Raw genomic sequence first — 14,820 nt, forward strand, 5'->3', positions numbered from 1 at the left:
AAAACTCAAAGATTTAAATTCCTCTAAAGAAGAAAAGTCAATTATCTCAACAAAAGATTAGTAGTAAACTTTTTCAAAACTTTGAATTGGGCTCAAAACTCAGGAGTTTATTGCAGTACACCGATTTGAAGTTTTGAGTTTTCTCAACTATTTTGTTTTTATAGTGGTAGACCTGCAGCATATTCATTTTTGACAAACCCCCAGGGAGCCACTGAAGAGGAACTAAAGAGCTGCGAGTTCAGAAAAGGTATTTAAAAAAAAAAAAAAAAAAGACGCTCTGTCAGGATGATCTTGTGAAACAGGTGGGGAAAAAGTTTTGCCAGGTAAAACTTTTTTTTAATGTCAATAAGAACAAGCTAGAAATGTATTTTAATTGGTGAAAGTAATGTTACGTAACTTGTGAACCAGTGTTGGGCAGCACAGCATTACTCAGCTACTTATTACTGTAATATTATAACTTTACCCAGTAGTGTAACGGATTACAATTTCCTTATTGTAAATAAATTAAGTTACTTTTTGAACTAGGTAAGCTTGCTTATAATGGCTTGTACGTGCAGCAGGTCACATCAGCCATTAACCAAAAAGTTAAACAGTGGATGAAGGGATGAGAGGCTGACTTTCCACAAGTGGAAGTACTGTCATCATTCTGAGTTTGTTTGGCTCCTCCAGAGAGAATCTGTAGCGATGGAATCTGATTTGAAGGTCACAATCAAAGAGGTCGACTTTGTTTCCACCACAGACAACATCTGGACAGCTAACTTCATGAGTGTGACGGTTCCCTGGATCAGCTGTTCAACTTTAGAGCACAACAAGGCTTACCTTGCGAGGCCCCTGGATTCTCATGAGATCACAAGATCATGCAAGAATCCCATTTGTATCTGCACCAAAAGAGGGGCAGCCAAGCAGGTTATGACAAGGCTGCCGAGTACAAAAGTAATAGCGAAACTAATCACTTTTGATACCAAGTATGAGTGAATATTATTCATTTTTAAAGGAATAATATGTAAATACCAGCTTCCTGAGTAACTTGCCCAACACTGTTGTTAACACACAGTCTCTGAACCTGTGCATGGAGGAATTAAAACTCACCAGAAAGAAAAACCTTTAATGTGTTTAGTCCTAATGACAGCATGGGGGGTAGTGGTGCGCTTCAGCCTCTTGTGGCTGAAACGAGAATTACAACAACAAACACTTAAAAATGATGATTAATTCTGGGTCAAGGAAGAACTCTCCATGATTCCACTGGAGAAGATACAGTAAATATGTATGTCTTTCACTTCAGCCAGTTGGATCTAATGATGCAGAATATTATCCGATATTCTTATCTTAAACACTGTACATATCATGAATTATATACAAACTATGAATGTGTATTTTTATTATTTATTTTTTCCCACTGAAGGCTTGTGGTTGGGGGTTCTTTACTGTTCAAGTATGACTATTTTTGTTCTGAAATTTTTCCACACTTGGGAAAAAAAATTAAGGAATTTAGAAAGATTATCCTGGCAAAACCTTTTTCAGGAACCAGGAATTTTTTAACTTGCTTCTCAGGGCTTCCATAGTTGCAGTGGAGATGGTGTGAAACATGGAAGGTGACACTGATCCTGAACAAAGCGGATCTGAAAACTGATTTCAGTGGGATTATATTTTGTTGTGGGGGGATGAAGAGTGATGTTTGTTCCTACCGCAGCAATTAAATGCTGCTTTAAGACATACAGCTGTTAAATATGAGACGAATGAACTCCTAAAACGGGCATTTCCGTTTTCATTTTGACCTTATGAGTGCTTCCATATGAGGCGGAGGCTTTAATGGGATGTCTGTGTGATAAAAAATGTGACGGGACGTAATGAAAGTTGCACCCTGGGAGGGAAGCCGACACTTTGCTATAGATGAATAAAAACAGCGATCAGCTACAGAATGAGCACAAACTCTTTAAAAAGAGTCTGCTGCTGCTGTCAGATCAGATCAGACTGCCACTGAGCATCCAACCAGCCAGCTCCGTCTCTCCCGTGTGGATCTGTCTCTTCGTGGATGGGATCGCTCAGGCAAGGAGCGGCTGGTTGGTTGGGAATGGAACAGGCTGACAAACAAAGTCCGTGGTCGCCCCTGCTCCGACTTCTCTGTCGTTTTGTCCAAGTGACACTTTGGATGAAAAGGGGTGGTGTGGGGGGGGGCTTTTCTCTCCGTTCAGCTCTGCAGCGGAGGAGTTGGAGGTCGGGTGAGCTGAGCCCGACCGGGACCGCGGGGGCCTCAGTCATTCAGAGGAACCCACAGGGCCTGTCTTTTTGATTTTAGGAGGGAGCTAAGAGGCTGCTGATTGTAGTTTGTTGTTATGAGACCTACAGAGACAGGCACAGAGAGGAGGAGGAAGACAGTTGGAAAACTTCTTGTTGTTTCCTTTTTTATTAAAAGCTTTACAATATGACAAAAATATGCACTAGGGGAAATACAAAAAAAACAAAACAAAACAAAACAAAACAAACAAAAACATGGATTGGATGCCAGTGGGTCAGACACTTTGACAGAGACCAAGCAGCCATGTTGGTGAAATGTAATCGAAGTGTTTGATGTGTTGTCGGCCCAACAGTGTATATACAAGAACTTTTTTTTTTAAACTGGAGACGTCAAGCTCGCCATATTTAGAACAGGAAAGCTAAACTACATTTTTCTCCAATCTGTCTTTACAGATCCTACCATTATTTCCTTTAGAACATAAAAATAGTCCTTCACAAGAAGATATAATATGCACATGAAATAACATTATACATGATACAGCCAATAAAAAGAAACTAAGAAATGTTGCATGCTTTTTTTTTTAAAAATTCTCGGCTAAGAAATGAGGTAAAAATGCTGCAGCATATTATGACCAAGATGATAAACAACAGTTCTGTCAAATTAAAAGATAAATTATCTGTGTGTGTGTGTAACTTAAGTCAGATTTCACAATCAAAATCAATAGCTTTTTGTGGTTTTGAAAACGGAATCTCAAGAAAGAGAATGACAAACTTTATATTTTGTCTTCTATCCAACTCAAACATAAACAAAATATCAGTCATCTGTTGCAAGAAGTGTAAGAAAATACATTTTCCCTTGAATGCTTTGTGTTACCAACATGGCTGCCATTATTAGACAGTAGAAACTTTTTTTTCTTTCCTTTGCTTCTAAAATAAAAAAGGATCACACCTACAGTGTGGTTTAATATATGCACTTTCTTACAAAGTTTGTTTTAACGCTGTTTTAAACAAGTGAAAACAGCAACATCCAGGATAGCAAATTATTATTATTTTTTTGTTTGTTTGTTTTAAGAGTGACCCCGGCACCCAGGAGTCTGACATCACAATCTGCAAGAGAGAGAGAGAGGGAGAGACAGAGAGAATGGATGGTGTAAATACAGGCGGGTGAAGCACATCACCGTTTCAGGCACATGAAGCTGGATGCAAACCACAAGACTCACTGAAAGGAGAAACTCTGAGTTGATTTAAACTCACCATGAAATCTTCAGCAAATAACCGAATCAAGGGGTAACTTCAATATTTTTCGACCAGGACTTATTTACTCATGAATTTGTGCCAAAGTGACTACTGAGGACATCAATTTTTGAAACTGGTAAATTACAAAGTGAGAACTCTGTCAAAGTGTTTGTTTTTGCCCCTGACAGGCTCAGACATTTTTGATGAGTTTTATTTTTGTTTCTGTCAAGTTTGAATGAAGTGACTTTATATGATGATAAAATTGACCGTTTCTGTGAATGGAGTCTGGTGTCTGTTTTTGGTTAAATAAAAAGGGTCTTACTCAGTGAACACTACCAGACAAATGTTCAAATTCATCAGCCACGCAATAGTTAATCATTACTTGTTATTTTTCTAATTTCCCACCCTACTCTTTCACAAAAAGGTCTGTCTGTAGAGACCCTTTCCACAATGTTGTCATACACTTTCAGTGGACGTACTTTGACAGTGCACAGTTGCCCATAAGGATTATGATGCAGTCCATTTTGAAGCTGAGAGTTGCAGCAGTCTCCCTTAAAACTGGACCAATTTTAAAAATTATAATCCCCATTTGTCACTTAGACACAAAAAAAGAGAAAATAGGGTCCAGGCAAGTTATTCTTTAAAGTCCAGCCAAAGTACAATAAGTTTTATATGCATATATAAATCTGACTGCGGTAAAAATCTTGTTGTGTGCATCCACCCAACGCAATCACATCACGCAGCGAAGGCAATGCAGCAAGGTGAGTTCAGAGGCACATCCAAGAGCAGATAGTGGAGTTATTAGAGATGATTTGTTGTCTGATTGTTTTTTCTTTTGGCTTAAGTTGGCCCTTTTTGGTTTAAACTTACTGAGCCTTAACTAGATGGTAAATGCTCAAGTCTAGAGCTGCAACGATTAATCGATTATTTAATTAATTGCAACTCTTTTGATAACTGATTAATCGCTTTGAGCAATTTTTTAAATAAAAAATGTCCAAAGTCAGCTTCTCAAACATGAATATTCTTTAGTTTCTTTACTCCTTTCTGACAAAAAAACTGAATCTTTTGTGTTTTGGACAAAACACAACATTTGAGGATGTCATCTTGGACTCTGGAAAATATTTTTCACCATTTTCTGTTCTGATTACTAATCAATTAATGAAGAAAATAATCAACAGATTAATTAATGATGAAAATAATCACTTGTGTGAGAACATTACTCCATAACTCCACTAACAGCACCAAAGCAGAAAATGCACCTTTATTACACACAGAAGCTCAAGCAGAAATGTTATGGGTGGAGAATCAGCTGACTGAAGGCTGAATGAAGATACCAAAACAATACAAAATATTATTATACATCAGTCTTAAAATGGGACACTGTATTTGTGGGGAGTTCTCTGTGCTTTGTGACAGAAGGGGCCTGTTTGTACGAGCATTTAGTCACGACCCAAAAAGAAAAAAAAATGAACGTTTTTTTCAGTGATTTAAATGTTTAGAGTAAAACACAAGATGGTGACGCAGGGAATTAAAGAGAAGAAGGAGTCAATGAACTTTTACAAGTGTCTGACATGTATGTTTCCATGAGAAGTTACATTTTATTGGCCTCATTGGAGAAAGTCTGTGTCTACCCAACCTCCAAGGAGGTCAGAGGTCACAGTCACAGCTGGAACCGCTAATGACTGAAGCTCTTTCTGAAAGACACTTAATCCTGAAGGGTGGATGCACTCTGACTCAGGGGCTTAAAGGGATAGTTCAGAATATTTGAAGTGGGGTTGTAAGAGGTACTTATCGGTAGTCAGTGCATTAGCTATGGTAGATGCCAGTTGGCAAGCCCCCAGCTCAGAGAGGCAGAGAGGGGGGCTGGCTAAGAGAATAGAATATTTTCACAGCTTTACTTTGCCATCAAGACAGTCTTTTCTGGTGAGAAACTTCCATTACATGAGCTAAATATCACTCTCTCCAAACCAACCAAACTCCATGAGCAAAATCAGTCATTTTACCTCGCAAGATAAGGCAGCTGCTGGTCTACCGCTGCCTCAATCTGCTTATTTTGTTTGTGTTTTTGTGTGACTTTGGTGTTTTAAGAGGATAGTCTGGACTCACCAAAGTCACCCAATGACACACACTAATGAACAGATCAAGGCAAATGTCAACCAGTAGCTACCGCGTTCACCAAGTAAAAATGACTGATTTTGTCTATGGAGTTTGGTAGGTTTGGAAAGAGCCATATTTGGCTTATATAACGTCAGTTTCTCATCTAACCCTAACCCTGATGGAAAAGTAAAGCACCGAAAATATTCTAAATATAGCGTACACTTAGACTGAGATTTTTTTTTTTTCAGTGGACCTTTTTAAGTGGGTAAAACAACTTTTGTTGCTGACCCTGTCCAAAGCAGCTCATATCTTAGCCTCCGTGCTGGTGCTCCTCTTTGCGTCTCATAACCGTGGGGTTGCTGACTGTCATCTACTGTACCTCACACACCGAGTGTGGATAAATACCTCACAAATTCTTACATTAAATAATCCAAACTATCCCTTTAAACTTCCTCCCTTTTCTCAAAGTCATCTGCTAACATTTTGTGTTTCTTTTCCTCATCAGATCAGCTGATCGTCATCAACGTCCCGTCTTACCTGCTGGCTTTGAAGCCTTTGAGTTTCTGGACAAAGAAGTTCTCCAGAACCTCGGCACACTGGTAGAAGGGAGAGTCGCTGGGGTTGTAGTAGCGGCAGTTGTCGAAGATTTTGGTCATGTCCGCTACGAACTCTGTCAGCTTGACGTACTCGCGCTTCTGTAACCTCTCCTCCATGGTGGAAAGGTCTGAGAAAAAGGGGTTTAAAAATATATTTGGTTAACGATTATATGTACAGTATATAACAGAAATGAATAGAGAAACCCTACAAATTGAATTGTGAACTCGTGCCAGAGACAAACATCACATACGCGGAAGCAGCAGATAAATATCTGGCTTCTCTAATCGACTTTGTTCCACAAATCAGCATGTCTGCTTTAAAGTAATTGCAGCCTATGTGTGTTTGACAGACGTTCAAATATGCTTCCTGGGAGCACAGTTCATCACTTTATATGTGACAGCAAAAATCCAAACCCACTGCCAGCATTAACCTCGATCTGCTCAGCCTTCCAGATCAGTTACTGAGATCTGACCAATTAGTCATTCCTGAGGAGAGCGTCATTATCCCGACGTCATTATCACAGTGTGAAACAGGTCGAGCTCTTTCATAAACATCACTAACCTGGTTAAATCAAGACAGAGGTCAGATTGAGTTAGTGAGGAGGCTTCATATGATCTGCTGCTGCCAGTGGTTTGCTCTGCACGGCGTCCCCAGGGCTGCATTTTAAACAAACATATCCGACTCTTAACCTCCTTAACCCCCACCCAGCTGGCCAGGCGCTTACGGACCTCATGGTCAATATCAAAGACCTCCTTCTTCTCCGTCATCAGATTTCATCTTCAAACCCTCCAAAAACTACCAACGGCTGCGGCTACACCAGCCAAATGCTGCTTCTTTTTTTTATATTTTTTGAAAACCAACAAGGTCTTTTTCTTGCGGTGGAAGTGGAGTGGGGAGGACTAGAGTTTCCAGGACGGGGCCAACAGGAGCTGAGTGTGGGGCTGGTCCCTTTCCACAGGGAGCCCGGCAGACCCCGGACCAGCTCATTAACGGTTTGTTTGTGTGGAAGTTCAAAAAGGCCCTGTTGACGTAAGTCCCCATTTACATGGGCGGTTTGATCTGAGTTGGAGGGCTTCCTCCCTGCTGGCCTCCTGGTGACTGTGTTTGAGCTTTAAGATATAGAGACTGGGTGTTACTTCCAGTAAGGAGCTGCCTGCAGCTTCATAATTGCCTAAAGCAATTACGAAATGAAAACAGCACTCCTGAGGCAAATCTTAATCTTCCGAAGAGGGATCCCAAACCAAGTCTTGGTAATTCAGGATTGGGTATCTGCTGATTCACGAGAATCTTTATATTTTCCTTGGTAGAAGAGCCACAAAGTGCAACACTTGAAGTTTGCCAAACCACAAACGATATGATGTTTCAGGCCTGAAGAGCTCTGCATTCACAAAATATAGCCTGGACCACTGCTTTCCTTCAATAGGTCTTGTGATGATCTGTATTGTGTCCTTTATCCAGAGCAGCAACTGTATGGGTTATTGTCATTATCAATTGATATGATCATTCTTTGACTGAATCCATTCATCATTAGGAATATGTGTATGCCATCGGCTAATAAAGACATTAAAATAAAATATTGGTATCAACCCAAAATGAACACTTGTGTTTGTGTGACAGGCTGATAAAGTGATGCTTTGATTATCCACATGTGATGCCAGTATGTCTGTAGTGTGGCAGGTTTCTGAAGTGGTATTTGCCATGATTGCTCAGCATCTGAGGGGTGGCCAAAACACACTCCTTCAACACTGTAAATATCATTTTAAAAGGGACAGCAAAAACATACAGTTTTTCCTCTTAACTCTAGTGTTATTTATCCATCTAAAAAAAATTGTCTCCTTCAGAGACAGTAGAGTACCGTAGAAAGAAAATAGTTCCCACATGAGTGTCATTCAGTTGCATTATGTTGGAGAGAAGGCAGACATCTCTTTGGCTGTTATCTCCAAAATTCTAAAACTCACAACAAAACTATCTCAATAGATAAATAGCACTACAGGCCAAAATATGGGGTGAACTATTACTTTATGAGCCATTATTTACCTCCATTTGCGATTAAGTGGAAAAAAAAATTGTGTATATTGGTGTCGTCCTAAATTGGATGGAAAATATCATATCGGCAAAAAAACAAAAACAATATTGCACATCCTTATTTAACATGTCTGTAAAATGGCAGAAAACATTGAGTTGCTCAGTTTGATTCAACCAACAGTTCAAAATGCAAAAATATTACAATACAATAATACAAAACAGAGGAGAGTAACACATTCTTACATCTGATAAGACCGAACTAGAAAATATTTGGTATTTCACCTTAATGAATGACTTAAATGATTATTTGATAATCAAAATTGTAGTATTGGCAAGGAGCACTGACACCCCCTGTCAAAAGGAGAATATTTTTTTAGGATTCATTTTATAAGGTTTTTAATGTGCTGTTTTGCAGTTTAATGTACTTAAAAATAAAAGCACACGAAATAAATAAATTGTGGCTGAAATAAAAGGTTTATATCACAGTTTTGAAGTATTAGTAGTAAGTATTTGACAGATACTGCAGTGTGATTCATGATTTTAGTGCCATCTTAGTCCCACTAAAAATATATAAAAATGATGATATGAATTTTGTTGGGGTCTGCATGTTCCCCTGTGTCTCCAGAATATGATTTGTACTCAAGGGCATCTTTGTTGCGCCACAATGTTTCATTTATGACCTGTTATGACACACATGATACTGCTCTGCTGTGATTAGCATGTTGCAATTTCTATAATATCTATTTTGATTAATTGTTCTGCCCTAAAATAAATCAAGTCATAAATGAAGGCAACCATGATTGGAAAAAAAAGGTAGAAAAGTACATTACTCAGCTGAGGAAAATATTTACCACTTAAGTACATGCAATTGTTAGTAGAGCCTGATATTATCGACCCAATATTGGACCATTTCAGCTCTATCAGTATTACATATGTTGTCCAATATGCGCTAATATGAAAACTTTTGCAGACTGTGCAGAATGTTTTTATTTAGTAGCTTTATAGGCAGAATTCTGTGAATTTGATCATTATTATACATACAGATCATACGACTATTGCTTAAACAGTGTTAATTATAATTGTTAAAAACACGAGTTTAAGTTTAGTGTTTTAGTGCCCTGGCATCATTTTTGACAATAAAGCTTGTTGTGAAACTGTAAAATATTCTACCTCTGTTATATATCTTTGTCAAGTGTTAGCCACATTTGATCACTGCAAAAAAGGGAGGAATATTGGCCAATATACCGATATCAGAATTTATTGTACTCCCTAATATCGGTATCTGCCTTGGCCCCAAAAGTCAAGTACGAGTCAGGCTCTAATTTGTACGGTACTTTAGATTTGTGTTTCATTTCAAGATTTTCCTAACTGATACTATAATTTGATTTCAAAAGGCTATTCTCAGCCTCAGCTCAGTTTTATTTATACAGCACCTTCTATCAACAGGAAACAGTGGGGGAAAGCTTCCAGAGCTGGTTAGTGAATACAGTAAAGTGAGGACTTTTAATTCTTAATATGTTCATAAATACAGACACGGCAATGGGATGAAGAGCTCAGAAAAGGTTTAGGTCCAGAGTAGCTGTCGCCCAGATGGACTGGAGGATAATTCCTGAGTAATGTAGCTGGGAAACTTCCAGTTACAAACCGTGTTCTCACAATTCACTGTTGTGCTTGTGTGTGTTTATGAAGGCAAAGCTTTTTTTACTCTTGTCCTCCACTCACCCATTGGTTCCTTGATAACCCTGTAGTAGTCCGGGGCGTCATTTGTGTCCACTGGCTCCAGGAACGGCCACGCCATTTTATGTGCCTGCGGGGGGAGGGAGGGGCCGACGGGGAGAGATAAAGAGAAAGACGAGACACTTGAGAAAGCTGAAACTAACGAAGAACAACAAACAACACCATGAAAATGACACTGAGAGCAGGTGGGTCAACACAGATGTTCTCTCCCGCTTTCTTCCTTGCTTCCATCTCCCTGTCTTGCTCTCTCTCTCTTTCTCTCTCTCTCACACACACACACACACATACACAGACTGCTGGAGAGAGGAGGAGAGAATGAAAGGAGAAGGAAGAGGAAAAGAAAGGGAAGCTTGGAAAAAAAAAAAAAAAGAAAAACGCTGAGGCCAGGCAGCTGTCCAAGTAGCGCTCTGGGGAGCAGAACCCATCAGATAAGATGGACACAGAGGACTTTTGTTTGCTGCTTTTATACTGTAGTGCTGCGACAAGGAGCAGAGTTAGAGTGAGTAATGAAACTACCACTACAGTGCTGCTGCCCCTGCTTCACATGCTGTTCAGTGTGTTTTGTGTACCTGTGCAGTAAAACAGTGTTGTAGTACAGATTAAAAGTCCCCAAAATTCATCTTATCCATCAGTCTGATTGACAAAATAGTTTTATTTTATTTTTACAGGGTAATCTTTCACCAGTGTATAATCAAAAAAGTAGGCCTGGGCAATAAAACAATAGTTCTATGCATCAGCAATATATATTACATCAATATCATATTCCTTGATTCCTTGATAATGTAGCATTCTACTCAGAATGGGTCAGTGAGTTTGTTAGCACAGCTGAGACTGATGGGAATGTAATTAGTTCTTCAGGTTAATGGCCCAAAAATCATAGTACAGCTACTGGACAAATGAACATTTTTACCTTGGGACAGCGCTGTAGGACAAAACAACAAATCCTCCAGTGGGGAACATTAACATGTGGACCAAATTCCATGTCAATCCATCCAAAAGTTTTTGAGATATTTCACTCAAAACCACAAGTGTTAACTTCTTGGTGGTGCAAGACAAAAAGTCAAGTGATCACTTAAGTCAGAAGGTCAAATTTAGTATATACGCTTAAGTATTATAAATGTTATTTTCTTCATTTATATATATTCATATCTTTATCACATTTTAATGAATTATAACTGAAGTGATTATCATGCTTTCCATAATTATGTTAATAAACCAAAAAAGCCAGATACCCCCCTATAATTTCCTTGACAGGGACTCAGTACGTCTTTATAAATATTAAAATATTGTATGATTAAAAAAAAGTTGATGCTGAAAAAACATTAAGCAGCCAAAAAGCCAATCATTTAACAGTTGTGTTGTTCAGTCGCACCATCAACATGACACAACAACTGAAACAGTATGGAGTGAGAAAATGACAGCAGACAGTGAGGAAGTGTTAATAAAAAAGATAAGTCAAGTCTATTAAATCTATTCCCTCTTTGCCTTCATAGATAAAGTGGCTGAATTCAAAATAAGGCAGGTATTTTCAAAATAAAAAAGCAAAACCAACCATTTTCTCCTGGTCTGTCTTAAAAATAGTTAGATAAAAATTATCAATAGACTCAAAGGGAACATCTCATCGTAATAAATTTTTTAGCTACATCGTCCAAACCCCCCCCCCCTCTCTCTCCCTCTCTCCCTCTCTCTCTCTCTCTCTCGTTTTACACCTGGCATGACAGGTGAGTGAAATGATCTGACTGCAGTGCTGCTCCATCACTTCCCTCAGTAAGCACGTGTTTCACCTGTAAGGAACGCAGCGTTCTCCGCAGGCCCTCGTAGTCCTTGTCGGTGAGCGGCGTGAAGACCGTCATGGCGTCCTCCGTTGACTGGCACTGCGGGCACACGTATTCGTCGATGTGGTTGGCCTCGCTCTGCAGGATGCCCACGCAGCGACCGTGGTACCAGTTCTGGCACCGGTCACAGCCGATGTAGAACCTGAGAAAACAGAAGATGATCATTTTTTGATCTGGCGTGGGACGTAACCAGGGTTCATACAGTTCTTAAAGGATCAGTCTGTAAGATTTAGAGGCAATATGGCAAAAATGGAATATAATATTCATAAATGTATTTTCATTAGTCGTACGGACACCTGAAAATAAAATACAGATGCAGCCTTGTTTTTCTCAAGTTCTTCTGCAAGCATGGAAGGGGAGTGTGAGGTGATTTGCAATATACAACCTACCTGAACTTACTATACAACTGACTATAAATGCAGAGTACAGTATATTGTTCAGAGTCACATTGATTGTATGTTTTGATCATGATTATTTAATACTCACTAATTTCCAGATAAGGGACCACCACAGGAATTATCTGGCTATGAATGACAAATATGATGGCATGATTGTTTTATTTCAGATAGTCAAAGATTTTTGGTCTACATGAGTGATTGTGTCGATGAAACATCAGATTTTGTTGAAAACCAATCTTTTTTTTTTTTTGAAGGAGTATATTCAAATTCAAACATATTCTGAACTTTTAAAATATAACGGTTAAATCTGAGCAATAGGCAAGACTTTGTAGGAACCTTAGGAACTCCTCTATGACAGTAAAATGAATATCTCTGGGTTGTGAGTAAAACGAGATATTTGAGTATGACATCTTGGATTTTTTGGATGTTTTTCACCATTTCTGACACAAACAACTATTAAATGATAAATGGAGAAAATAAGTGACTGGTTAATCAACTATGAAAATAATAGTTAGTTGCAGCCCTAACATTTTTCTCTTGGTAACAACACTGGTAAAGCAAAAACACATATTTCTTTTTCACATGACTGATTTCTACATTTAATCTGTGATTTTTGTTGATTTATAATCAAACTAACTTGTGACTAGAGATGAAACAATATGAAAATTTCATACTTATAGTGAATTGATACTGTTAGTGCTATCACATTTGCTTTACTTGTTCTGTTTATAATGTATGTTCTATATATCTGCCTGTCAGCAAAACATGAGAACATGTACCCCACACACACACAGACGCACACACTTGTGCAGCTTCTTACTGGGACTCATCATATGGCGTCTGACAGATGCAGTACAGCTCCTCCGTGCTGCCCTCCTGTCCCCGTTTACACTCCACGCAGATGTAGTCGTCCATCTTCTTGGCCTCTTTCTCCGTGATGCCCACACAGTCTCCGTGGTACCAGTTTGTACACAGGTCGCAGCCAATGTAGAACCTTCAGAGAGAAAAAGGAACGTCACTAATGACAGCAGATACTGACTAGTTACAGTACAGCGTGTCCGTAAATATATCAAACTTTATCGTGGTTTTTTAAAACTAGAGCTGCAACAATGAATCAATCAGTTGTCAACTATTAAATTAATCAGCAACTATTTTGATAATTAATTGGTTTGAGTCATTTTAAAAAAGTCAAAATTCTCTGATTTCAGCTTCTTAACTGTGAATATTTTCTGGTTTCTTTACTCCTCTCTGACAGTAGACAGAATATCTTTGGCTTGTGGGAAAAAAACAAGACATTTATGGACGTCATCTTGGGTTTTGAAAAACACTGATGCACATTATTCAGCATTTTATGACATTTTATAGACCAAACAACTAAGTGACTAAACAAGAAAATAATCAACAAATTTTATCAACAATGCATAATCAAACATTTCAGCCCTAATTAAAACATCTCAGACTGTTAATCTGTGTTGAGAGAGTTTCTATTAGAGATGATAACAATTTATCAATGAATGATTAATTGGTCATTAAGAATTTGATCAATCAAGTCAAATTTTCGAGTAATATTTTATAATATAGTTTGGCTGCAGGTGTCCAGATCTGTTGCTGTGATGGCAGACGTGTTATAAAACTTCTTTGGCCGTGACACGTGTGCGTTCACTTGCACGGCGTACTTCTTGCTTTGCTTTTGACAACATCAGGCCTGCGCTCTCTCACAATGTGGTAAACATTTTGGTTGCGCTGGCTGCCTGCTGCAAATGGCATGACAAACATTTTGCTTTTGTTTTTTAGAGATCTTGAATTTTATGTTTGACAAAACCAAACAGAGGAAATAGTCTGGAAACACAAATAGTACTTTTTTTTCATAGTTATCAAGACCTGGAAACTCAAATTCCATGCTGTGTAGTAACTCTGGGAATACTGGGTTTCATTTAAAGATTTCTTTGTTTAATGGTGAGTGGTACTGGGTAAAACCCTGCATATCGTCTCTGTGAGAGTGATGTCGGCCCTGTTCAGACCTGGTATGAACATGCGTCCTGAGTGATCTGATATCAATCCACACAGCTCTGAGTACAGCGGTCAATGCACACAGGACACATTTGAGATTTGACATTCAGAGGTTAGCCTACTTAACTGATATCATTAAGTCCATCATTTGGTTAAATGTGATGTAAATTACTTATGGCCTCTCTTACTCGCAGTAGATGTTTGTGAACACACCCGGACTCCCTTCACAAAGTTCGCTACTTTGAGAGTTATTCATCAATTATTGAGTGAGAAGAAAGTTAAACTTTCTTATTTCTTACAAAAAAAAATGTGTTGCTGACAAGAGCGGACGGGAGAGAGGCCCTGTGGTGCCGTGGGACACACACTTTTACTTCCTCTGACTCTGTCATGAATGTCTTTCTTCGTCATGTATGATGTAAAAAGATCTAAACACAAGTGGTCACTTGAGACGCACTGTAATGCCAGATGTGAACTCACGTACTTAGAGTTGTGATCGAATCATCCAGGACGCATGTTAATACCAGGACTGAACAGGCTCCTGATATCAGAGCAGATTGTTTCAAAGTAAATGCATCTTTTGATGTGGAATATTCAGTTAGTTTTGATGTGTAAACAATAATGTGTTAGAGAAAGGAACTGGCAGGGTGCTG

General features: G+C 38.7%; 1 protein-coding gene across 4 annotated transcripts in view; it reads right to left on the bottom strand.

The window, feature by feature from the left end:
• Nucleotides 1-1,381: 1,381 nt before the first annotated feature.
• LOC146330898 (nucleosome-remodeling factor subunit BPTF-like) overlaps nt 1,382-14,820 on the bottom strand; it is a 74,742-nt gene continuing 61,303 nt past the window's right edge. For 3 of the 4 annotated variants that reach the window (XM_084710815.1, XM_084710798.1, XM_084710791.1), the window contains 5 exons: nt 12,981-13,154; nt 11,712-11,904; nt 9,913-9,997; nt 6,106-6,292; nt 1,382-2,340 (listed from right to left, as the gene is read on the bottom strand). In XM_084710815.1, the coding sequence (XP_084566941.1) occupies nt 2,304-2,340; nt 6,106-6,292; nt 9,913-9,997; nt 11,712-11,904; nt 12,981-13,154 (676 nt within the window). In that variant the 3' untranslated portion in view covers nt 1,382-2,303. Of the gene's footprint in view, nt 2,341-2,371; nt 3,343-6,105; nt 6,293-9,912; nt 9,998-11,711; nt 11,905-12,980; nt 13,155-14,820 lie in introns of those variants that run through there. The other variant, XM_084710806.1, reaches the window with a different exon arrangement.

Source organism: Lutjanus erythropterus, chromosome 3, assembly GCF_056507025.1.
Source record: "Lutjanus erythropterus isolate fLutEry1 chromosome 3, fLutEry1.hap2, whole genome shotgun sequence".
Lineage (NCBI taxonomy): Eukaryota > Metazoa > Chordata > Actinopteri > Lutjaniformes > Lutjanidae > Lutjanus > Lutjanus erythropterus.